This window comes from Chelon labrosus (assembly GCF_963514085.1).
Source record: "Chelon labrosus genome assembly, chromosome: 19".
In the NCBI taxonomy this organism is placed as follows: domain Eukaryota; kingdom Metazoa; phylum Chordata; class Actinopteri; order Mugiliformes; family Mugilidae; genus Chelon; species Chelon labrosus.
The window spans coordinates 1224279-1250276 of record NC_140352.1 but is presented as its reverse complement, the minus strand read 5'-3'; the positions used below and the strand labels follow the sequence as shown (position 1 = coordinate 1250276).

At 43.3% G+C, this 25998-nt stretch overlaps 4 protein-coding genes across 4 annotated transcripts in view; 2 read left to right on the top strand and 2 right to left on the bottom strand.

The window, feature by feature from the left end:
• The window catches only part of LOC311504239 (microfibril-associated glycoprotein 4-like), a gene marked incomplete at its 5' end in the record, with an annotated part of 417732 nt that overhangs the window by 59909 nt on the left and 331825 nt on the right, over window positions 1-25998 (top strand). The gene's annotated exons all lie outside the window — the stretch shown is intronic.
• On the top strand, window positions 1167-9588 carry asah2 (N-acylsphingosine amidohydrolase 2; the record flags this gene model as incomplete). The annotated part of the gene is made up of 20 exons (XM_084568233.1): window positions 1167-1296; window positions 1598-1698; window positions 3021-3164; window positions 3714-3890; window positions 4228-4355; window positions 4582-4659; window positions 4756-4876; window positions 4958-5083; window positions 5180-5266; window positions 5502-5606; window positions 6105-6186; window positions 6276-6391; window positions 6497-6591; window positions 6787-6826; window positions 6939-7037; window positions 7193-7288; window positions 7392-7538; window positions 8002-8058; window positions 8154-8242; window positions 9373-9588. 20 exons carry the CDS (start codon window positions 1167-1169, stop codon window positions 9569-9571), a joined length of 2217 nt encoding a protein of 738 aa, XP_084424359.1. The 3' UTR covers window positions 9572-9588.
• Window positions 11305-18083, bottom strand: fam13c (family with sequence similarity 13 member C; the record flags this gene model as incomplete). The annotated part of the gene is made up of 11 exons (XM_084567920.1): window positions 11305-11803; window positions 11880-11981; window positions 12279-12481; window positions 12752-12847; window positions 12983-13066; window positions 13140-13260; window positions 13375-13435; window positions 13549-13630; window positions 14460-14601; window positions 15238-15577; window positions 17870-18083. 11 exons carry the CDS (start codon window positions 18081-18083, stop codon window positions 11680-11682), a joined length of 1569 nt encoding a protein of 522 aa, XP_084424046.1. The 3' UTR covers window positions 11305-11679.
• The window catches only part of prkg1 (protein kinase cGMP-dependent 1), a gene marked incomplete at its 5' end in the record, with an annotated part of 36878 nt that continues 33853 nt past the window's right edge, over window positions 22974-25998 (bottom strand). The window contains 7 exons of the mRNA XM_084567944.1: window positions 22974-23238; window positions 23933-23999; window positions 24189-24251; window positions 24331-24453; window positions 24534-24697; window positions 25367-25508; window positions 25688-25777. Coding sequence (XP_084424070.1) covers window positions 23140-23238; window positions 23933-23999; window positions 24189-24251; window positions 24331-24453; window positions 24534-24697; window positions 25367-25508; window positions 25688-25777 — 748 coding nt within the window. The 3' untranslated portion in view covers window positions 22974-23139. The remainder of the gene's footprint in view (window positions 23239-23932; window positions 24000-24188; window positions 24252-24330; window positions 24454-24533; window positions 24698-25366; window positions 25509-25687; window positions 25778-25998) is intronic.

Genomic DNA, 25998 nt, shown 5'->3' with positions numbered 1-25998 from the left:
GTAAGAGATAGAAAAAAATATACAATAATATAATAATAATAACATTAATAATACCTAAACTAAAAATGAAATATAAATAGTCAATCTTTTATATTTTCAATCATTCAATAAACTAATAAACTCTCAATGTGTAATCGTCAGGAAAATAACTGATGACATCAGGAAGGTTCAGTGTAGTTCAGTAGAGCCATAAACAAAGAAAATAAAAATAAAAACAGAATATTAAAACACATTAACATGTTCTAACATTTTTATTTTTTTATATTTTCTATTTGTGTGCCCTGGCATTGTTAGGGTGATCAGTCTGGGTTGTTTGTGTTCTCATCTTGGTTTGAGTCCAGGTGAGTCATTTCATCAAATGCTCCTGAGGGCGAGAACCTGACTGACTTCTTCTCTGCTAACATTTTAGCTACCATCTAGCCATTTCTATCCTCGCTAGCTAACACGCTAACAGGACTAACTCTTTGCCCACACGAGCAGCAAGGTCGTTCAATGGAAGAGGCATACTGATGCCATCACCATGTTAAGTCCCGCCCACACAATCTGATTGGTCCGTCAGATCTTTGCTGGAGCAGAATCAGTTCCCAACAGAGAGACTCCAGATAAAGTTTCTGCCATAAAGGATTTGTGGGCGGTGGAAGTTGGGGCTGGTTTTTAAGCTAGCAGGGTTAGCTTGTGTTGCTTTGCTAGCAGCAGGAGGTTGTTGGTTTGAGTCCAGGCAAATCATTTCATCAAATGCTCCTGAGGGCAAGAATCTGACTGGCTTCTTCTTTGCCGACATTTTAGCTTCCATCTAGCCATTTCTATCCATGCTAGCTAACAGGGCTAACTCTAGGTCTGTCAATGGACGTGTCATACTGACGCCATCACCACATAAAGCTCCAAGAAATCTTTCTATCGTCCACAAGAAATTTGTTCTTCCAGTGTTTTGTTGTCATTTTCCTGCAATAACACTGATTGTGTGATTACTGCATCCACAACAAAGTCAACCTGACCATCAGCAGAAGAAATGACCTCGAGTGTGAGACTCTGCTAAAAACTATGTATTTGATATTTTATGTGACACAATCGGTCAAAATGAATTTAAATCCAAAGAGAAAGAGAAGTTAAGAGAAGTCTTAAATGATTTTTGTTTCCTGATAACTCAGCTTTGCTTTGCAGACAGAATGACACGCAAGAAGTCAGTGTGTTGTGGAGCTTCTGCTCTGGAGGTGGCGCTCTTCGTCCTCTTCATCCTCATGACGGCCGTCTCCGTGACGATGATAGCGCTGATCGCCACCAGGGATACGCACACAGGTAAAGAACGACCATGATGTTCAGCTATAAATGATCTCCTGTCTGATTGAAACTACTGAAAACGCCTCAAACAACAAAATGACTTTATATTGAAAGTAAACAGGAATGATTGATGCTAGTTGTTTAGTTCATAAAGTTTAAAGTGCTTTGTGTCTTGAGGGGATTGGAGGGGAACTTAATGAAAACAGGAAGAACAATCACTCTACAGTCCTCCATGTTGTCCCATCAGGTCCTTCTCCGTCTCTTTCTCCGTCTCCGTCTCCTTCTCCTTCTCCGTCTCCGTCTCCTTCTCTTTCTCCTTCTCCGTCCCCTTCTCCGTCTCCGAGTCCAAAGCCCATGAGACCTTACCTGATCGGAGTTGGTCGAGCCGACTGCACCGGACCACCGGCTGAAATCCCTCTGGTTAGTACCACTGATGCTGCCTTCAGGGCCTCCAGCCAAGATGGTCTCTGGACCAAGAGTTTATAGAAATACCACAAAGGTTCTAGTAAAAATAGAACCAGGCCCACTCTCCATTTGGACATTTTATTTATCCTGGACATCTTCACATTCTACCATTGTGATCATTATACAATCCAGAAGAAGATTGAGATTTCCTCCATGTTGTTCATGTATGTAACTCCCCAGGGAAACGAGACATCAAGACATAACAGCTGTGATAATGACAACTAGAGGTCCATCATTGACTCTTTATACAAGGTGTCTACATAAAAGTAATAATGATGGTGTCCTAAAATTGACTGATCCAGAATCAGTGTTCCTTGTTCCTGGACTCAGCTTTAGGAGCTGCAAACGTTGGATTTTATTTTACCAACAATAAGAGGTAACATTAACGCTGGTGGAGACAGTCAGTCTCTGGTACAGTACTGATTGATTGATCGATCACTAATCAGGACGCACCATGAGACAAATGACAGTAGAACAGGACTGATCCAGTCACTGGTTCTGACACACCAACGATGACCCAAACTGGACCCAGTTCTCAAATCAGCCAAAAAGAAAACTTGGTGGAACCAAAACCCAGAACCAGACACTTTGTTGGTTTTACATCAAGTCAGAGCAAAGACTGGATGTGTTGAGTTCTTCCTCTGTCAGTCATTAGTGCACACACAAGCCACAAGCAGTATTTCTATTATCTATAATAATATCTCAGCTAAAACTAAAACAACAGCTTACAGATAATCAAACTCCAAAGTCTGACAGGGTGTGTGTGGATTGATAATCTTTATGGTTCGTACTGGAACCTGATATCAATCTGTCAACTTCTCAGCCTGAAGTCAGACGACCTCAAACTCAAACAGAACACACTTAGTAACTAAAGTTTTATTTTTACCTCCAGAATTTATTGATGTGCATCATCTTCTAGTATTTTCTAGTGTTTGTTGTCTGGTTCCTCTCCTCCATAACATGACATTGTTCGGTTGACCTTCAGTCAGCCTTCACATGACAAATCTTAAAGAAACCTGATGATTCTTCTCTGTCTGAACATCAGTGACAAACTAAAACAGCTTTTTAACGAATTGGACAGAATTATAAATACAGGAATTAAAAACGACATCATTGCTTTTCTTTTGAAATGGTCAAACTAAGTTGGTTTAAAAAACAAGCTGAAATAACGTCACCTGGACTTTAACATTATGTTTATACCGACTGTAAAGACTGGTATTTTATATATACAATGACCTTCACAGACTGAGTAGTGTTATCTCTGTGTGTGTATTCAGATGGGATATGCAAACCCTCAGCAGACGGCTGCAGGGATTCACACTCGTCTGTACAGCCGAGCCTTCATCGTTGACGACAGGCAGCGGAGAGTCGTGTTCGTCACCGTGGACGTAGGAATGATATCACAGAGGCTCCGACTGGAGGTAGAAACACAAACATATACTGTATAGTATTACTTTAGTCACATCTACATAGACTTACCCTCATGTCCTGGAACTGATTTGTTACTAGTGTGTTTAATAGTGACCTTCAACTCAGTGGCTTTCAACTGGAGACAAGACTTCCCCCAATGAACTGGTCTGGAGTCTAGTGTAGACCCTAAAAAGTGACTTAAGGCACCAACTAGTTTAACCTGTGACAACTTTCCATTGACATTATGCCTTCCCTAGCCCCTTACCCTAACCATCTGAACTAAGTACCTAACCTTTACTCAAACCATGACTCCCCTAAACCACACCACAAACCAGCCCACTATTAGAAGGCCTCAAACATGCTCCTTATCAGCGTGGTAACTACACCCATACAAACCATAATCGTAACCTTTTGCCTAAAACTAAGTCCCAGCTGTTTGTTGTGCGTGTCATGACTTGGGGAGATGAGCCATATTTTGGAACAAGCTGTAAATTCTAATCTAATCTCAACAATCATTTCATTCTTGTCTACAAAGATAGTACAAAAGTGTTTGCGTGCAGGTGCTGCAGGCGTTGAAGTTGCGGTTCGGGGATCAGTACCGGCAGGATAACGTGGTTCTGAGCGGGACTCACACCCACAGCGGCCCGGCCGGATACTTCCAGTACACCCTGTTCCTGATCAGCAGCAAAGGTTACATGAAGGAGGCCATCGAGCCGCTGGTCAAAGGCATCGTCAGGGTGTGTGTCACTGAGTCTCATCTAGTTTAGACCATAGTGTAATGATAATGAGTGGGGCCTCCAGGAATGAATGTCCATTAAATTGTTTATTTAGTGACACCTAGTGGCAGCTGCCGGGAATTACACAACTGTCTTTAACCCTCACCTACAAATACAAGAAACTGTGTGTGATGGATAGTTCAGGAGCACTGGAGATTATAAGGCTTCCAGGAAATACACAGATCCAGTGGGTCTGTTTATGTCTATGACTTGTTTGCCATTGCAGCCACATTATATGTAATTTTCAGAGTATAGACCAGACCCACTGTAGTTCTCACTCTAAATGATTTGTTTCCAGAGTATAGACATAGCCCACCATAACATGAGGCGGGGCAGGATTTACAGGAACACAGGGGAGCTGGACGACAGCAGCCTGAACAGAAGTCCTCACTCGTACCTGAACAACCCCGAGGAAGAGCGACTCAGGTACGCAAGGAGATCTGATCTCAGTTTGTGTGTCTGTAAATCAGCAGCGCCATCATGTGGTCAGTAGAGTATTGTACCAGATGCTGTCTCTAATGGATCTCTACCTACCGCTGGATCAGAACCATCAACAGCTGGTTGTTGACTTGGAGACATGATCCAGATGTTAGTTCAGTTGTGACCACGTAAAGTCAGTGTGATGGATCAGTGTTGTTATTGAATCCTCCAGGTACAAGGGGAACACAGATAAACAGGTGCTGGTGCTGAAGTTCACAGATCTGAAAGGAAACGGGATCGGTATGCTCAGGTAAGGACACACAGGTCTGTCCCAACAACAACAATCATGTGTGAGCTGCAGCCGTTTAAATAAAGTTTATTGTTGTTGTTATTATTATTGTCACAGCTGGTTTGCCGTCCACGCCGTCAGCATGAACTACACCAACCGCATGGTGAGCAGCGACAACATGGGCTACGCCTCCTACCTGCTGGAGCAGGACGAGAACCCTGGAGCACTACCTGGACAGGTAGGACATGAGGACACAGATCACATGACTGTCGGTCACGGTGTCTCTCTTTGTCTTACCTGTGTGTCCTCTCTGTCTCAGGGAGACTTTGTGGCCGGCTTCTCCTCCAGTAACCTTGGCGACGTCAGTCCCAACACCAGAGGACCTCACTGTGAGAACACGGGGCTACCCTGTGACTACCTGAACAGCTCCTGTCCTGTGGGAGGGGTAAATACTAACACACTAACACACACACACACACACACACACACACACACACTAACACACACTAACACACAGTAACCGTCAGTGTGTGTCCAACAGACTAAGATGTGCAAAGCATTTGGACCTGGAGACGACATGTTTGACAGCACGAGGATCATCGCACACAACATCTACAGGAAGGCCAAGGTACTATCTATCCATCTATCTATCTATCTATCCATCCATCCATCTATACGTTGTGGGGACCCGGGTCCGTCCCTGTACTGCTTTGTGGGGACCAGAACTTGTTACCTCCGTATGTCCATGTTTAATGTCCATGTCCTGTGTCCACGGTTCTGGGTTGGTGGTTGACGTCAGGAGGATCTTTGAGGTGAACAGGATGTGAAACTCTGACTGTGTGTTTGTCTGCTGCCCCCTTCAGGAGCTGTACGTTAACGCAGTGGAGGAGGTGACCGGCTTCATTTATTCTGCTCATCAGTGGGTCAACATGACGGATGTGACGATCCAGATCAACGACACTCACACGGTCAGCACACAAACTATGTCTTTCATTATTTATTTATTCAATTAACTTAATTAAAGGATCAGACATCCAGCAAATATATTATTAATATTTCTTCAATCTTTGAAACGATATTTAAGCAATTTTATTATTATTTTTCTGGCATTTTATAAAATGTATTCAGGTCTATCAGTTTAAGATTTAAGTATTTTATTTGTAAAAGTCAGATTTTAACATTTGTTGTGAAACTTGTTTGGATTTTATTTCTTATCACTCTTTAAAGTGTTTTATGTTAAAGTTTGGGAATGTGGATGAATTTAGTATTTTACAAATATTATTATTTTACTTAAATCTTTAAGTTATTTTTAAATTTCTTAAATATTTTAATACTGAGTTTTCGTGGATTTGATACTGAATGTTGTATCAACATTTAATTAATGTTTCTGGGGTTATTTTATAGATAATAACAATAATAATATGAAATGTTTGCACTAGTTGATGTTGTTGTTGTGTATTTGTTAGGTCAGTACATGTAAACCAGCTCTGGGTCACAGTTTTGCAGCAGGAACAACAGATGGAGGAGGAGACCTGAACTTCACTCAGGGTGATTCTATTGTCACTCTACTCACATTCTGCTGTAACTCTGCTGCATCAGTTTCTAATTCAATAAACCCGTATGTCTTTGTCACAAAGGCGCCGTGGAAGGAGACCCGTTCTGGGACGGGATCAGAGACGCTCTTGTGGGCGCGCCATCCAATCAGACGCAGGAATGCCATCATCCTAAACCGATCCTGTTCAGTACGGGGGAGGTGAGGCTGGGCACTGATGCTAGCTAAACGTTACACACTAAAGTCTTCTGATGCAGTTGTTTGCTAATGTTTGGTAACAGCTGTTGCTTGTGTTGGTGTGTGCAGATGAACTGGCCTCTGCCTTGGCATCCCCAGATCATCGACGTTCAGATCCTCACAGTCGGATCTGTAGCCGTCGTAGCCGTTCCTGGAGAAATGACGTAACCTTTTCCTTCCAACACCATGAATAATAACTGATAACATGACAACAACATCATGACAAGAAATGCTAATTACAATATGCTAACAACAACACTGCTAATAACAATCAGGCTAATAATAACGACATAGCTGATATTAACACTAATAACAACCCAGCTAATGATTTTAACACTGACAGTGCTCTGTGTTTACAGCACCATGTCAGGCCGGAGGATACGAGAAGCCGTCAAACAGGTGAGAAACAACATGAACACAAACTTCAACACCTGCGACATATCATGTGACATTACTGTGTGTTATTACTGTGTTATTATCGTGTTATTACCACGTTATTACCGTGTGCCAGGAGCTTCAGTCCGAGGGGATGTTCAAAGACACGGAGGTGGTGATCGCTGGTCTGAGTAACGTCTACACTCACTACATCACCACCTATGAAGAATACCAGGTACAATGCAGCTGAGGATCATGGGAAGTGTAGTGTTTAGAAACTGTAAAGTTCCTGCATTTAAAATGTTTCTCAGAAAGAATAATCAGAAAAATGTCTCCTCTGATTGTCATACCGTATGAAACAGACATTTACATGTTCCCTTTGTTTTTCAGGTGCAGCGTTATGAAGGAGCCTCCACCATCTACGGTCCGCACACGCTCAGTGCGTATCTGCAGAAGTTCAGAGGCCTGGCCAGAGCCATTGCTCAGGTGTGACTGGGTGTTACACCTGTGGAGAATTTAAACATAACGATGAACACAGTCAGAGAACAACGAGCTATTGCTGTAACAGTGATACTGTGTGTGTTTTCAGGACAGAGTGTCTGAGCTGCCGGTCGGCCCTCAGCCTCCCTTCTTTGACAATCCCTTAAATCTGATGTCTGCTGCGGCCATTGACAGAAAACCAACAAACACCAACTTTGGAGACGTCCTGCAGCAAGTTTATCCCGTCTATAGACCGGTACGACTCAGGGCTCAGGGCTCGGCCCAGTTTGTTTTAGACTTGTGCTGATGTGGCGTCGGGGTTTCATGACATTTTTATCAAAGTCTTTGAATTATTATATTATTATTACAGCAAAGGTGTTGGGTGATAAGACATAAATCATACAGTTTTTTAATGACAGCTATCAGCTATTATCTACTATTTATAAACATTAATAAACCTAGATGATTTCTGACAACCTGCAGCTCCAAACTAAAAATGAGCCATCTGTAAAATACATTATAGTAAATATACACTAGTATTTACATATTAGTAGTTATTTTACAAAGAGCAAAGGAGCCACAAGACAAAAGTTTTAACAGTAATTTAATAAAACTCACGTACACCTTCTACCACTGTGAGCTAATAGAACCACCTATCAGATGCTGATGATACTCTGCTGTTTTTATGAGAACAAATACATTTTTAATGTGTTTTTCAGGGTGATGTTGTCTCAGTCACATTTGTAGCTGGAAACCCCAGACACTCTGGAGACATTGTAAGAATCTTTATCTTTATTTACTTGTGTTCTTTCAATTTAGTTCTTATTTCTTTCATCATTTCCTTCAACTCTAATATTATGAATCATTGCAGAGGGACAGAACTTTTGTTACTGTGGAGATTTTTGACAACGCAACAGAAACCTGGGAGGTTGTCCACACGGACGCATCATGGGAGACGAGGTACGTTAGTTTATATTTAGGTAGAGGAAATATTCAGGAAACTGTCAGATGATTTAGACCCTGTTCAGACCTCACATCAACATCTGGTCTCACCTGTCCATCTGTAAGTCCCTGTGTCTCCACCTGGTCTTAATCTAAATGTGTCTCCACATGCGTCCCCAGCCAGCACTTGAGATCTGATCTCAGTTTGTGTGTCTGTAAATCAGCAGCGCCATCATGTGGTCAGTAGAATATTGTAGCAGCTGCTGTCTCTAATGGATCTCTACCTACCGCTGGATCAGAACCATCAACAGCTGCTTGGTGACTTGGAGACATGATCCAGATGTTGGAACAAGATGGAAAGACTCTCACATGTTAAGATCTGATTGATTTATGACGGTAGTTATTTTAGAGAAGGAAGGAAGGGAAGGATGAGTAGGTGGTCTTTAATGTGGCCCAGGACTCATTGGGTGTTCACACTACCAAAGGAAGGAGGTCACATGTGTCCCAGACCACCTCCACACGTGGACTGACACCAGATCAGTGTTCACACCTGGACCTGTTTAACCTGGACTCTAGAGACCAGATCAGTGTTCACACCTGGACCTGTTTAACCTGGACACTAGAGACCAGATCAGTGTTCACACCTGGACCTGTTTAACCTGGACTCTAGAGACCAGATCAGTGTTCGCACCTGGACCTGTTTAACCTGGACTCTAGAGACCAGATCAGTGTTCACACCTGGACCTGTTTAACCTGGACACTAGAGACCAGATCAGTGTTCACACCTGGACCTGTTTAACCTGGACTCTAGAGACCAGATCAGTGTTCGCACCTGGACCTGTTTAACCTGGACTCTGGAGACCAGATCAGTGTTCACACCAGGACCTGTTTAACCTGGACTCTAGAGACCAGATCAGTGTTCACACCTGGACCTGTTTAACCTGGACACTAGAGACCAGATCAGTGTTCACACCTGGACACTACAGATTAGATCAGGACAGATGTTAATGTGAGGTCTGAACGGGGCCTTAGTCTCACTGTGACTTTAAAAAACAGAAAACCTCTTGTGATCGGCCTTAAAACTAAAAATGAATCAAAGTTCTAAACGTATCTGACACTGACCTGGTCTCTCGACTCTCTTGCTGCAGGTTTCATTGGCTGAAGGGTTCAAACGGTCAAAGCAACGCCACAGTCGAGTGGCACATTCCCCCGTCGGCCCGCACCGGCTCCTACAGGATAAAACACTTTGGACACTACAAACAGCTGCAAGCCTTGAAACCCGTCATCATGCCTTATCAAGGCTCGTCCAACATCTTCAGAGTCACCGCCAGTTTCTACCATCAGTGATGAGACTTGACCAGAGGACCCAAGAATGAAACAAGACTTTAAAGTTCTGGATATAATAAACTGTAGTTATTCATTGAAACGGATCAACACTTATTAAAAAACTTTAAATTGTTAAAATTGAAAATACAAACAAAATGGCAAAATTCTGTAAATAGCAAAAATATTTATTTGAAACTGGTCTGTATAGAAATCTGTCAGGCAGAATCACACAAGGACATTAATTATCATCACAGCAGAGTCAGAATAAGGTGTGAACATTGACGTGCACGCAGCATTCAACAGATTTAAACCTCAGCAGGACGTCCAGCTTCGGTTCATGACGAGACACCGACACGTTTCATAAGGAACACAGATCTGACTTCTAGAAGACTCGACACCGTTTATATAGAGGTGAAAGCTGCAGGCTGGATTCTGTTCATGTTATACTGACGTTACATCATTAAACACTTTAAATCGCTGGGAGAGTTTAACACTCAGTGACCCGTGTGTTTCTTCACAGTCTGGTCGAGCTGATTCATCTGCTTTCATCTACAGGGAAACAAACTTTATGGTGATCTGGTTGTTGAGCTCTGAAGCTTCTCGAAGCCTTTTTCTACGACTCATTTATCTACAGCAGATTTTCTGATGCAAACATCTGAAGCTTTGACCTCCAAGTACAGAACATGTTGCATATTAACACTTTGGATAAAACATAAAAAGTCCCTTGTTTTCCAACTTAAAGTGCTCGGATATAAATACAGATGCATCTCTCTGCAGTCTGCACTCACATTTAAGACTGAACTTCATCAGCTGCTTCATCCTGCTTCAGATGCAGCTCTGAAACTCATTTTAAAAGACTAAAACGTCTGTTTATGGTTAACTCTTTCTTTGCTGTTTTCAAGAAAACTAAGCAAAAATTATTTATTTATTTTTTCAAATTTCAGAGTAAAGCTGCCGGCCAATCAGATCATTTGGGGGCGTGGCTTCATGTGGTGATGGACAGAAGAGTATCAGTAGTCATAAAGATCATCTGAGCGGTAGTGAGTGGTAGCTGTAGACTTAGTTCTATCAGAATCAGGAAATAACTTCATCTGGATTTCATCATGAGACTAAAAGAAATCACCTGGATAGTCCTCCAACAAATCAGAGACATTTAAACTAACTCAGACGACTTATATGACTACCGTTGCTCTTCTGTCCATCACCTCATTAAGTCCCGCCCACATGATCTGATTGATCCGTCAGACCTTTGCTGGAGCAGAATCAGTTCCCAACAGAGAGACTCCAGATAAAGTTTCCTCCACTAAACCACTGCAGGCGGAGGAGGTTGGGGCTGGTTTTTAAGCTAGCAGGGTTAGCTTGTGTTGCTTTGCTAGCAGCTGGAGGTTGTTGGTTTGAGTCCAGGCAAATCATTTCATCAAATGCTCCTGACTGGCCTCTTATCTGCTAACATTTTAGCTGCCATCTAGCTATAAGGTCTTTCAATGGACATGTCATACTGACGCCATCACCACATTAAGCCCCGCCTACACGATCTGATTGGCCCGGTAGATCTTCGCCGGAGCAGAATCAGTTCCCAACAGAGAGACTTCCTCCACCTTGCAGGTGGAGGAAGTTGCTCCGGTTTATAGAGTAACTTTGAACTGGAACAACTAAATGTCTCTGATTGGTTGGAGGTCTACCCTGGTCTTTTTTTTATTTTTTCTTCTTCTTTGCATCGGTTTAAACGCCTCATAATGAACCCCAGATGGCTACGCTAAGCTAGCTAAGTTCAGTTCATTTACCTCTTATTGCTTCATGAGGTTGTTTGAGACGAAAAAAAATTCACTCTTGATAATCTTTTTCATTTTTTATCTTAACGGAAGCAGCTCCCCGACATTTTAAAGTGCTTTCAGTCGGACTCAAACACATTTAGTTCATATAAAATAGATATGGAATAAATACAGATGTATAAAACGACTGAGGAGCTCTGCAGGATGCTGGTTGGTTTGATTTTAGACCAGCAGAGAGAAGTCAGGGCTCTGACTGGATGATGATTTACAGTTTGTTGAGTTTGCAGCAGAAGAAGAAGAAGAGAAACTGTACAGGAAGTCTCTACTGACGGGTCAGGATAGAGTCGCTAAGTTTCCTCACGCGGTTTTTGTGACGTCCTGTTTGCTGAGGAGGACTTCCAGCAGACGGAGCTTCGCTTTGAGCTGTTTGTATTCCTGGTATTCCTCCTTCATCGGAGTGCGATCCTCCTTCTGACAGATTCTGTCGGGAAACACGATCGCTTCGTAAATCAAAGATAAAAATCTAACCCAGTCAAACTCAGGATGCTGTCGCTCACCTTCCTGTCTGACGGTAAAACTCTTCCTCAAACTCCCTCAGCGCTTTACGCCTCGTCTTCTTCTCTGCTCTCGTTTCACGCAGACACACCAGCAGCTGAGCCCTGATTGGTTGAAAAGACAAAGACATGAGACACGAGAAACTGGGACGTAGTAGCAACTGTCAATCATCATGATGTCACTTCCCATTTTCATAAGACACTTTAAAAACATCAGTATTATATTAACTACCTGAAAAGAAAGAAACCATCTTTGATAAATATGTACTTTGTTTTTTTAATTTGGCCCAAGTCCCGCCCCCACTAACATTGAGGGGGCGTGGCTTGTATGACCTGTACTGCAGCCAGCCACCAGGGGGAGCTCTCTACTGTAGAGGGTTAGGGCCTCGGTGTGGGACTCACCTGGAGGCTTCGTGGAGGTTGGCCGTGGTGATGGCAGCTTGTTGACGGACGGCTTTCACCTCGTCTATCGGGGACACGAAGGCCGGGTCGCTGTCCCGGTCGCTGTCCTCCTCCCCGGCTGCCGGTCGAGTCACTCTGTGAGGAGGCGGCGGGACGGGAAGTACATCTGGTGTGGAGTCTTCATCAGAACCGTCCTCTTCCTCCTGAGAGACAGAAACAGTTTTATTCTCCATTTTATCTTCTGTTTTCAGTAGAACGACATCTAGATCTAGATTTTGGACAAAGCTGGAAAGTCTCTCAAACGTTAAGATCTAATTTATTTCTTGGTTTGCTCTTTTCATTCTAGTTTAGATTTATTTCTTCTTCAGTTAAGAGCTCCCAGGACAGAATATAATAAAGGCTGTCAGGGTCAGGTCATTAAGGGTTAAAACCAGTCCAGACTTGGTTTTAGTTTTAGGGAGTGTGTGTCTTACTATAGTGGTGATGGTCGGGCTGGCACACAGTAAACGTTTGATCATCTGGTATCGGTCATAGAGCGGCTTCACCAGGTTCTTCTCCTGCTTCGTTCCCTGAGAAACAAACAAACGTCTTTATTTAAGGTGGAATTAACTGCGTGGACGTCTCATTCTGAGGCACAAACTCAACGTGACGCTCTTTATTTCTTATTTCTGGCTGTGAGGAGGAGGGATGGAGAGGAGACTCACCGGTCGGCCGTGGAGACTCTCAAAGTACAGCAGACATTTCTGCAGCGTGATCTTCTCCAGGACCATCTGAGCCTGAGTCATCTCCTGACAGGAACCAAGAGCCGACGTCAGTTTGGAGAAGAAACAAATGGAAGCAGGAGATGAACAGAGAACCCACCTTCATGTTGTCAGGGAGACCAAGAGCTCGTCTCTTCTCCTTCAGACGTCTGAACAGAGAATCCACCGTCTCCTCCAGAGACGGACTGTGCTCCGACGCCCCCTGCTGCCCTGGGCCGTACCTGCACCATGAACAATAATAATAATAATACTAAGTATGTGGACGCCTGTGTTTCGTTGCTGCAGGAGTTAAACCATGTCCAACATGAAACAGTCGGTGGCTGATCTGCTCTCACCTGCACACGTCTGAGTTTTCTGACTCCTTCGACTCAAACACCGACTGCCTCAGTCTCAGCTCTGCAGAAGAAGAAGAAGAAGAAGAAGAGCAGACACAAGGCGTCGGTCTTTAAGCTCTTTGAGTCTCTTTTGTTCAGACTGTTTGAGGTTTAATCTGAATCAGGTGTTTCTACCTTTGAGCTGCTTACGAGCCTTCGCCAGTTCACTCATCACTCTGACCATCTCTGGGTTGGAGTACTTGTCGTTGTGGGACGGCTGAAACAAAGAGAGGCAAACATCATCATCATCATCATCATCATCTTCTATTATTCAGACCAGACCTGGAGGATGAGGAGTAGAGGTTGTGGTGGTGGTAACCATGGTAACCTTTACTAATCATCATCAGGTGAGGAGTTTCCAGGAAGGACAGAAACATGGAGGAAGAGAAACAACCAGATGTTGAAACAAGTGTTTGAAAAGATGAACTTCTTCTCTTTTTTTTCTCCATCTCCTCCTCTTCTAGTTTTACTCCTTCTCCTCTTCCTCCTCTCCTTCTCCTCCTCTTTTTATTTCTTCTTCTCCTCCTCTTTTTATTTCTTCTTCTCCTCCTCTTTTCATTTCTTCTTCTTCACCTCTTTTTATTTCTTCTTCTCCTCTTTTTATTTCTTCTTCTTCTCTTTTTATTTCTTCTTCTGCTCCTCTTTTCATTTCCTCTTCTTCTCCTCCTCTTTTCATTTCCTCTTCTTCTCCTCCTCTTTTCATTTCCTCTTCTTCTCCTCTTTTCATTTCTTCTTCTCCTCCTCCTCTTTTTATTTCTTCTTCTTCTCCTCTTTTCATTTCTTCTTCTCCTCCTCCTCTTTTTATTTCTTCTTCTACTCCTCTTTTTATTTCTTCTTCTTCTTCTCTTTTCATTTCTTCTCCTCCTCTTTTTATTTCTATTTCTTCTTCTTCTTCTGTTCTATGCTCCTCTGCAGTGACTGACGTTCTGATCTGAACTCGTGTATCTGATCACATCACATGATCTGGTCTCCATGGCGACGGCTCAGTTTGTTTGTTTAGCTCTTGTCGACCACAGACAGGAAGTGGAGGCTCCGTCTGGACTCACCTTGTAGTTCGTCTCCTGCTCAAACTGGTCCTCGAACCTGCGAACCTTCTTCTTCAGGGTCTGGATGTGTCTGGTGAGGAACGGGATGGAGGACGGACACTCGGCCTCCGCTCCCTCGGTCCTGTCCCCACGTCCACGACACCTGGACACAAAGTTCAGATGCGTTAAACCACTTCAACGTGTCACAGGTCCCACTCACTCTTATATATTAAATATATAATACAGTTAGAGCACAATCAGGGTCTGATGGGTTATACTTTCAGTGTTTAATAAAGAACTGGCGACAGGAAGTAACTTCTGCTTTTCAACAGGAAGTAAAGAGAAGGGAGACATAAAGACGGTGAACTGGGTCAGAAACATCACTGGCTTCAGGCTGTGGGTCAAAAAACAGAAGACGAAGACGAAGACGAAGGATTAAATGAGACGAATTAATGCAGCGGAAAGAACGAGGTCAAACAGAAAGAGCTTGATCAGGACGGGAGGCTGTGAGAAGCTACTGTCAGACGGGACACTGGCTCGAGGCCCAGTGTCAGACTGGTACGGCAAGACCTTAAAACATCATCATCATCATCATCTTCATCATCTAATGAGAACCAATGAGCCCCCAGTCTAGACCAGACTCCTAAACAAGAAACAGGACCAACACCCCAATCAATCCCAAAATCAAAAGTCATACAACAGAGCAGTAACCATGAGGGACCAGGTGAGGGACCAGGTGAGGGACCCAGGTGAGGGACCCAGGTGAGGGACCCAGGTGAGGGACCCAGGTGATGCTTACAGTATGTACTGCTGGCTGCATGGCGGCGATGGAGCGGTGTCGGGGTCAGAGTTGAACCTCAGGCTGTGGCTGGAGCATCGAGGGGAGGGCAGGGGGCTGGGGCCTCCTGAAAGCAGCTGGAGGAGAGCTCCACCTCCTCCTCCTCCTCCTCCTCCTCCTCCTTCTGATCCATCTCCTCCCCCGTCACCTCCGGGGCTGCTCCTCTGTGGGGAGTATGGGGAGTGGTGAGGGCTGGGGGGCAGCACCCCATCGGTGGCGGTGGGTTGCTGGATCGGGTGGATGGGGGTCAACGGCTGGTGTCTGGGGGACTGTGGAGGCCTGGTGAGGACGGTCAGCAGCTCTGGAGACACATAGAGGACAAAGACTGAATGTAATAAATAATTATTTAATAAAACAACACCAACTCCTCTATGGAGGTTGTACTGCATCGTCAAAGCTGCTGTCGGATGTTGAGTCGTGTTTTTAGCTGAGAGCAGAAACTAAATTTATTTATAGCAGAAGTTTGTTTTTGTGTTTACGAGAGCAGCTCAGAGCCAATGAGTCAGAGGACAGGAAGCAGCGAGGGTCAAACCTCTGAATGAATCAGAGACTCCTCTAGCTGGAAAACCTGAGAATTCATCATCCAGTCAAACCAACAGAACAAACGTCTCCTTGGATTTTATATTAAACTGGAGATTTCACAACCAAAGATAGTTCTGTTTGAGGACGTCCTGACGGCTCAGTGTCCTGTAGATGCTACGAGACATTCCATCATTTTGTAGTTCAGCAGCATAAATGTCTCTGAAACCTCCTCAGTGACCACTAGAACCTCCTCAGTGACCACTAGAACCTCCTCAGTGACCATCAGCGCCACGCCAGTGACTACCAACACCTCTACAACCACAACAGACTAAAGGAGCCTCTAGAAACTCCAGACCTCTATTGCCACCAGAACTAACTTAACACCCACTAGATCTGCCGGCGACCATGAGATTCTCCTAAAACCTCTGGAGTTTCCATGTCCACTAGAACCTCCTCAGAGACCATTAGTACCACATCAGTGACTACCAACACTACATAGAGAACCTCTGAAACCACCTCAGTGATTGCTGGACCAACCTTAAGGACCTGGTAGCAACCTCCTCAATCGCTAAAGACCCAACAAAACTGCCAGTTGCACCTACAACTACCTGTGTCAACAGAACATCGTCATAAAGCATCTGTGTTGGCCTCTAGAATCACTATTCACCTACAGGATCAACTTGAACCATGTCAAGAACCAGTTAAAACCACCTTAATGAGCAATAGAACCAACAAGACACTGAGACATCAAAACAAAAAAAAACAATCAAATCCAAAACCTGATCAATCATTTCTAGAACATAGACATTAGAATGTATCCTCCAGAACCATCTAAAGGATCATTTAAACCTTCTCACTGACCCCTAGAACCTCCTACAGGAATAGACTAGAACCACACTCATATGAAACTGAGAATACAAAGCTGAGACTCAAATGATCTAATCACTTACCTGGCCATCACTGCCCCTGCTCATGTGATCCCAAAGGTAGTTTTTGTGGGAACAGATTAAATTTAGTTTGATGAGAAGGATCCATTCTGATCAGGGGGAGCTTTAATGAGAATAAGCTGAAAGCAGTAAAAGTGTAACAGAGCGTCTCACATGCTCCAGGGTGGGCTTTAAATCTGTCCTATAAATAGAACGACCGTCAGGGGAAACAACAAGTCTGGTGGTGGTGGTTCGCTCTGCAAAACAGAACAGACACTAGAAAGAGGAAAAGAGATTAATCTGATACGGACCAAGAGATCAGGATTTAAACTGGAAGTAAAAGAACCTGCAGCTCCCCACTCCATAAAACCAAGACTTAAACCCAAAGGAGGGTTCTCCTTGGGAAGGTAAGTTGCCTAAAAAGACAGAAATAAATCAGGACTATCTGCAGAACCATCAGGTCCCTGTTAATGACCCTGGTCTCTATGGACCCTGGTCTCTGTGGACCCTGGTCTCTGTGGACCCTGGTCTCTGTGGACCCTGGTCTCTGTGGACAGAAACACTATGTGAGATTAATTTCAGATAAACTAAAGGACAAATTGTAGACTAACAGCTTGTTACCCTCAAAAAGTTGTTTGTGTGCCATGAAGAATCGGACCGGTCCATTGATAAAAACAAGACCACACACACGTTCATTCATGAAAATGTTCTCAGTTAGAAATCTGAATTTTATTTTACAGGTGGAACTTTTACCTACATGTGCCTCAGCAGTATTCATATGTCAGACAGGTGTGAGCAGACAGACAGACAGACAGACAGACAGACAGACAGGTGTGAGCAGACAGACAGACAGGTGTGAACAGACAGACAGACAGACAGACAGGTGTGAGCAGACAGACAGACAGGTGTGAACAGACAGACAGACAGGTATGAACAGACAGACAGACAGACAGACAGGTGTGAGCAGACAGACAGACAGACAGACAGGTGTGAGCAGACAGACAGGTGTGAGCAGACAGACAGACAGGTGTGAGCAGGCAGACAGACAGACAGACAGACAGGTGTGAGCAGACAGACAGACAGACAGACAGACAGACAGGTGTGAGCAGACAGACAGACAGACAGACAGACAGACAGACAGGTACCTGGGGGGCTGTTCTCGTCGGCAGGGGTGCTGTGGCACAGAGCCAACGTCTTCCCCTCCTTCCCTCCGAGCTCGGCCGGTCCACAGGGGCTCTTCTGCTCCTTGCTGCCCAGGGCAGGGGGGCTCTCCTCGGGGGACGGTCCCAGCGAGCCACCCCCCTCTACCTCCAGCGCCTGGAGCTTCAGCAGGGAACTCTGCAGGCAGAAGCAGAACATGCCAGACACACTGATCCAGGGATTAACCAGGTCCCAGGAGGAGTCCAGTCAGTGATATACGTATGGATCAGTGACTCCAGATATTATCCAGGTCCCAGTCTCTGAAACATCACATATAGAGGTAGGAGAGAAAGGAAAAGACTTGGTGTTCAGGAAGTAGTCTCCTTCCACAGCCCAGTGGATGAGTCACACAGCCTCCTCTCCCTGAACTAGTCTGGTACCAACCAGCCTCCCTCTGGTCCAGCTCTTCTCAGATATTAGCCAGGTCCACTCCACGCTCAGGAGAACCGTCCAGAGGCGGGAATGTTTCTCCCTGTCCCCCAGACTCCAGGGTTTAGTCTGCTCCACTTAAATAAACTGATTCAGCCAGTCCAGGAATTATCCAGCTCCGTTCACACTGAGCTTTCAAATTTTCATCCTTCTTCTTCTGCACGTTCACGGCTGCTGATGATGATGATGATGGTGCTGATGTTGGTATCCTTCCTCCCTCCCTCCCTGGATTACTCATCCTCCAGGTCGTGAAGAAGGGAGGTGGGTAAAAGGATGGAGGAGGAAGAGGAGGAGGAGGAGGAGGGTGGGCGAGAGACATATGGAGAACATGAGGACGCCTCTCTCTCTCTCTCTCTCTCTCTCTCTCTCTCTCTCTGTCTCTCTTCCTGATCGTGAGGTTTTTCCCGCATCAGAGGGGGAGGGGCTTGTCACTGACGTCATTGTGTGTGTGATTCTCATTCATAAAAATGGAGGAGGGAGGAAGAGGAGGAGGGAGGAAGAGGAGGTGCAGCTACGTGCTTCTCCTCACACAGAGTTTAATGACTGTGATCAGGAGATAGGCCGTTACCATGGAGACGGAATCAAATGACGTGATCAGATATAATACACAGAGCACTGTGGAGGTTTACTGATGAAGAGGAGGAGGAGGAGGATGAAGGGGAGGAGATGAAGAAGGAGAGAAGAGAAGAGAAGGAGGAGGAGGAGAAAACAAAGAAGAGGGAGGGGAGGAGGAAGAGGAGAATCAAGAAGGAGGAGGTAGAGGAGGATGAAGGGGAGGAGATGTAGAAGGAGAGAAGAGAAGGAGGAGGAGGAGGAGAAAAAAGGAAGAGGGAGGGGGAGGAGAAAGAGGAGAACAAGAAGAAGAAGGAGAGGGAGGAAAAGGAGGAGGAAGGAGGAGGAGACTGAGCTGGTTTTAACTTTTAACTAAAGTGTCTCATGATACAACAACAACCTTGATCTTCCTGCTCTAATTAGAAAATAATCACAATCATTAGTTTATTAAATAGTGAACCATTTAAAATGTTCTCCTATTAAAACAGAACTAAAATAGCTTTTCAACTGAATTGTTTGTTTTTGTGTGTTCAGGATAACGAACTCACCAGCCTCCATTTATATATCATATTAATTTAAGTATTGTTTATCACAGCACCTATTTTTAAAGGCTTTGACATACTTCTCGAATAATTGTAGATGTTTTGATGAATTCGGCCGATAAATAAAACTCAACTCAAGACATTTTAAAAAGATAAATATATGTTTTTCCAGTTGACGTTTTCAACCCACCGATATACTTTTTAAATGTAACTGAATATAATGCTGTTGTTTGTGTGATCTGTGTGAGCCGAACTTCTCAGTGAAACCTCTAGCTTTAGAAAAATACCGCGAAGTCAGTGGAGGAGTTTTAAAATGCGTCGAAAAGCTAAGAAACCTTAAATCGTCATATTTTAAAGCAAGCGTCTCACTTACGTTCAGCAGCGCCTCCACTTCCGTATAGAGCGGTGACACAGTGACACCTCACGGTCAGTTGGTGGAAGTACAAGATGGTTTTAATGGAAAACGGAAGCCGGAAGTTGAGTTCACTTCCGGCTCACGAACGTTTATTTTATTTTATATTATATTATATTATATTATATTATATTATATTATACTATATTATATTATATTATATTATATTATATTATATTATAGAGGGAGAACAATAAGCTTCAAACTTTTAGAAATAAGGAACAACGTCAAGTCTTTTTTTAACAACTGTTTATTTTTATTTTTTAACACATCCAAATGCTTTGGCAAAAGTTATTTTTCTTTGTTTAACAGTCATGACCTTAAAGCTTTTTGAACTGAAATCAGCTACCATGGCAGACATAATAATAGTAATAATAATAATAATAATAATAATAATAATAATAGAATGCACTGTATTATTACCAATATATACAAATAAACCAGCGTTACGAGCTTTATCTTACAAACTCATCAACATAAAGTTTTCTCCTTCTGGTCCAAACGCATCTTTTTTTTTGTAATTAAATAATATTTAAGGGCTAATTTTATTTTGCAGCATCAGTTCTTTATTTTGAAGGAGTGGTTAACACTTCCTGGTTGGAGTTATGAGGTCTTATGAGTTACCATGAGAATAAATCAATTTCAAAGGCAAGTTGTTCCTTCTTGCCTCTAGACCTTATGCTAAGCTAGGCTAACTTTGCATATCAGTACTGCTCCGTTTGAGGGCGTCTGTATTCTGCCCCCTGGTGGTGAGAAGATAACAAACCACAGTTTTCATGCAGAGCTCACAGAAATCACATCACCGACCGCTTCACGAAAAGATATCACAGCAAAATCAGGCGGCTAGCACAAAGTTGTTTTAAGAGAAACAATTATCAGGAGCTTTTACAAAAGGCCACAAAATACGTCATAGATACAAACTTTTTCTCTGAGAAGTAAAAACAAACCTGCACGTCTATGTCAGCTCAACATTTCTTGTGGAGTTTCTGAACGCATGCGGTTATCTTGATGTGTGTTTGATTTCCTGCTTCAGCTGTTTGTTTAACCTTAATCTCAACTTTAACAAACTGTGTCTTCTTCCTCTGGTGTTGCTTAAATTCACAGTCTGGAAAATCAGAAGTTCTCCAGAAATTGATCCAGATCTGCCCCCTAGTGGACAACATTTAATCCTCCACGTAAAGAATAAAACATTGCCCTGGTAAATGTTTGGCTCTGAACAATAAACCCATTCACATTACTGTTATTAATCTAAAACTATGAGTTACGCCGGGCAAAGACTGCAAGAGTTTTAAAACTTGATTCTGATTTATTTCACACACTTAAAGAGAAACCTCACAGATGATCTTCCTTCTAATCTCAAAGCCACAGACAGGATTTTATTAAGATTGGGTTTTAAATCCTAAATATCAAACATGTTTGATTTAACCAGGTTAATGTGTCTTCAAACGATTCAAGACGTGAATCCAGAGTGGATCTGTAAACCTCTCACACTACCAGATAATCTTTTCAGATTTTTGGGAGGGATGACTGAATCAGACTGAAACTCCTGCAGTCTACGCCTGGCGTCAGCTGTTAACTGGAGAGACAAGTTGTGTAATAACAAATAGTAACTAAAAATAATAACTTTATTTATAAAGACATGAGAACAAAGCTGTGAAGTCAATACCTTTTCTTTAAGTCAATTTAAAACCCTTTACAACACCAAACGTCTTCTCTGGGAATGTTGACATGTCTTTTTGTTTTGGTTCTGGCTCAGGAAGACGACGTCCTCTTTCCTGAATTGGCACCAATATCAAGGACTCTCTTATATGAGAGGTTTGACCAGTTTGAGTCACAGATACCAGCAACGACTCAGAGATAGTTAAGGATTTAGAAACACTGTCCTAAAACCTGTTTTGAAGAAAAAGCTTGTGACACATTTTTCTCGAAATCTGAATTATCCTGAAAACTCCTCGGCCTTCAAACACCTTTAAACCAAACAGCTGATGAGAAATTAAAGCCGTGAAGTGTCTATGTGCAAAAACATGTAGGAAGTCTTGGAAACATGTGCAAACGTCATCAGTTCTCATGCAATTAAGAGATAATACAAAGTAAAGAATGACAGGAAAGTTTAAAAGTAGAAATGTTCATCGTCCTCTGGGAGTCATAAACCGCTGCTACGCCCAACGTCGTCTTTGTCTGTCTTTGGATTTGTAGTTCCATTAAACGAAATGAGAAGTGCAGGCATCACGGTGACCTCAAGTTTGTCTTTCAAAACCTTAAACCCTTCCTCCAGATGCCACAGGTCAGGCAGCAGTAGTAGCAGAATGATCTCAGGGTCAAAGTTCAAGTGTCAGCCAGTGATGAAGGACACTTGACAGGAGCAGAGGGTTTCCACTGGTTCACCACTATGTCCTCGGAAGGTCTGGAGCTGCTGTCAGTTTATTCTTTAGTTGCCAGAGCAAAAATGACAGCTTTGTCATCACCTCAAAGAAATCTTTGGGGCCCCTCAGGGTCTAGGTTCCAGCTTTGTCCGTTCCTCTAGGAAGCACTTAGTGATAACAGCCCAGTCCAGATGTTCCAGCCTCCGGTGGCTTCACTGACAACCGAGCTACCGTTAAGTGTTGCAGCATCAAACAGGACGTAAGTGAAGGCCTGTGACGTGGACTGAGGGCTCAACGCTCAGCTGTCATCGTTCAAACACATCCTCAGTGTTGGCACATTTCTGTTGAGCTGAGGATGATCTGTGCAGTTCCTGAAAGTTAAGAATGTGTTTGGAGCCTCCTGCAGGAAAAGAAGACAACTTTAGAACTGATCTCAGAGATAAACCCAAAGTTCCCCTGCAGACAATCAAGGATCCATCGTTGGTGTACAGTCTCCAAAGGTCTCCAAAGGTCTCCAAGGGTCTCCAACGGTCTCCAAGGGCAGATAGAGCAGTCAGGTTGCAGAATCCAAGCAATGAGCTAAAATACTGAGAAGCTCGAATCATTTTCTCCGTTGTAAAAGTTAAAAAACCTTCTTATAAACCTTTAAGAAAAGAAGGACCTTGAATGCACCACAGACTTTAAGAATTGTTTTTTCATCTTCCAGCAGTTGTCTCATTAGAGGACTGGACCAGTGAAACCAGAACTCCAATCATTTGGGGTCACTTTTGATCCCTCAGAGTCTGGTCGTCCATAAAAAGCCATGTCGAGGTCCTTCAGATGGAACCGTCCTCCAAACATCACCTGAAGACCGGTGAGAAGCCATCGCCTGCAGAGCGTCCGGCTTCGGGTTTTGGTTTGAGCTCGTGGACGCTGATTTAAAAGTCATAGTCCCATCCGGAGTTGTCATCTGGCGGCGGTTCATCTGTGTCTTCAGGGAAACTGTCAAAGTTACTGGTGTCGGTTGCAGAGGACACCTGGACAAGAGGACATAGAGTCAAATATCCTGGCAAATGATAGACAAGACCGGTGCTGAAAGAAGCACAAAGGTCAACGAAAATGTTTCCAGAGGATCCCAAAGAGAGACCAAAAGGCTCAGAATAAATCTTTAAATATTATTGATTGATCAGGATGTTCCAACACCACCGACGAGTAGCGACCGTCAGCAACTCCAAAGGTGGAGGAGGTCCATCACTTTTTGGTGTCCCCTTGAAACATTTCTGTTGTCGTTTGTTATTTTCTGAGTATTTGAAGACGTTTTCTTGATTTGCTTGTGTTTTGTCTATTTTCTTGTGTTTTCTAAAGCTGATATGGTTTAAGCTTTATCTCTCTCTCTTCACTGTATATGACTGACCAGAAGCGTCCAATCATCTAATTGTTTTGAATTAAAAACTTAAATCATTGTCATGTCATTAAATATCAATAATATTTCAGTTTCTTCAGTCAGTTTGTTAGATGAGAAGATTTCCAACATATTTTTAAGACTGTAAAACAGAACACAGCATCGTTCAGACTTTAATGACTCAGTGTATTTTATTTTTCCAAAATATCAGCGATCGCGTCTCAAATGTCTGATTGATGCATCGTTTATATTTTAAGCTGGACACTCAGGACAGATGTTAACACCTGGTCTGAACGGCACCTGAGAAGAAAAACATGGTTTCTACTCACGTCAGGTGTGATGGGCGGAGTCAGAGTTCCTTTCTTCAGCCCCTCCCAGTTAAAGCCTTCAAACCACCTGAACACAAACACATTAGATTCATCTCAAGTTTAGAAGCAGAACCCTGAGACACACTGAACTCCAGTTTGTTTGATCTTTCCAGACAACATCATGAAAATGAACAGACATGTCTGATATCTGATATCTGATATCTACGTACAGAATATAACTGACTATAAATATGGTCTAAAGGATGTGATCACTCACTTGTGCTTCTGGATGTCCTTGACTCCATTCTTCAAGTTTCCGAGTCTCTCTGAAGGATTATCTCTGTCAAATAGTTTAAATATTAATTCTGCAGGTTGAAACGATGAATGTTGACTCTACTCAGATGCACAGCGCCCCCTACCTGCAGAGCTTCTTGATGAGGTTTGCGGCGTTCTTGGTGATCTTCTTGGGGAACTCGATCATGTCGATGCCTCTGAGGATGATGTTGTAGGTTTTCATTGGATCTGGACCTGAAAACGGTGGACTGGAGACACAAACGGACGCTATAAAACGCTGAACGGGAGAAGTCTGACTCTGCTGTCGTCCATTTGTTTGCGTCCTCACCTGCCAGTTAGCAGCTCGTACATCAGGATGCCCAGGGACCAGTAGTCTGCCGAGACATCGTGGCCCTTGTTGAGGATGATCTCTGGGGCGACGTACTCTGGCGTCCCACAGAACGTCCACGTTTTCTTACAGAAACCGATCTTCTTAGCAAAACCAAAGTCCACCTGGAAAAGACAAAACTGACGTGTCTCTCCACAATTCACTTCACACCATTAAGATTTGCTTCTGCCAGTCTTAATCACTAAAGGACAAACCATAATATTAATGGTGTTTGTGTCTTTCTTTGTCACAAATTTGAATATTTTAGTTTAAGAGTTTCTCAGTCATCATGTCAGAGTTTCTTCTTCTGTCTTAATATTTCGTCAAATCCAAAAACAACTGACAACAAATGCAACTGATAAAGTTTTTATTATCTTCTGTGGCCCCTTTGAGTCTATCCACACGATTCTCTATTACCTGTGCACCACATGGTGATTTGACTGTCACAGTGTCATATGCGGTCATTTGCCGCCATCTGGCGGGCTAATGGTGGTACTACAGATATGAGACCTTACAACAATTAGCGTGCCTTGGTGACTGGTTTCCCTGGGGAGTTCCATGTGTGAACAACATGGAGGAAATCTCAATCTTCTTCTGGATTGTATAATGATCACAATGGTAGAATGTGATGATGTCCAGGCTCCCAGCACCCTAAGGACTAAGAGGTTGATTAGCAATGTGATCAGAGTGTTTTGGTGACGCCTTCCTTAGCCTAGCATGCTAACATTAGCTGTGATTCATGATATCATAAGAGGAAATATAGAAAACAAAGCCGTAGTGATGTTGGTACGTACCAGCTTGGCGTATCCTCGGCTGTCCAGGATGAGGTTTTCAGGTTTCAGGTCTCTGTAGATGATGCCTTTGGCGTGCAGGTAGGCGAAAGCTTCGACCACGCAGCCCGTGTAGAACCTGGTGGTGGAATCTTCAAATGAACCCCTAAAACAAAGAGACAAAAAATGCATCCAGTAGATGTAGACGGTACTTCTTACCCTGACTCGTGATGACACGTCATCTCTGGTTCTACATCGACATTAAACTAGTCTGTAGTACGAAGACTTTCTTGTTTGTACCAGTATTTTGACAGTGCACAGTAAAAAAAAGAGTGTGAAGTGTACCTGTCTCTCAGTATGGTCCACAGCTCTCCACCCAGACAGGCCTCCATCAGCATGTACAGATATTTACTGTCTTTAAACGTCCGATACAACCTGAACATTAACAACAAGGATTCATCAAAACCACAAACAGCTATACACGACAACCAAGGGTTTTAGTTAAACCTTTATTTTGAACATTTAATTAAATACTTTTATTTTCTAGACCCTGATGACAGGAAACAGGAAGTCATTTTCTCTTAGTGAAAAATGTAGTTTCCACAAAGTTTGAGACAAACATCCAGAAACAAGCCAAGACGTTGCATCCAGCTATT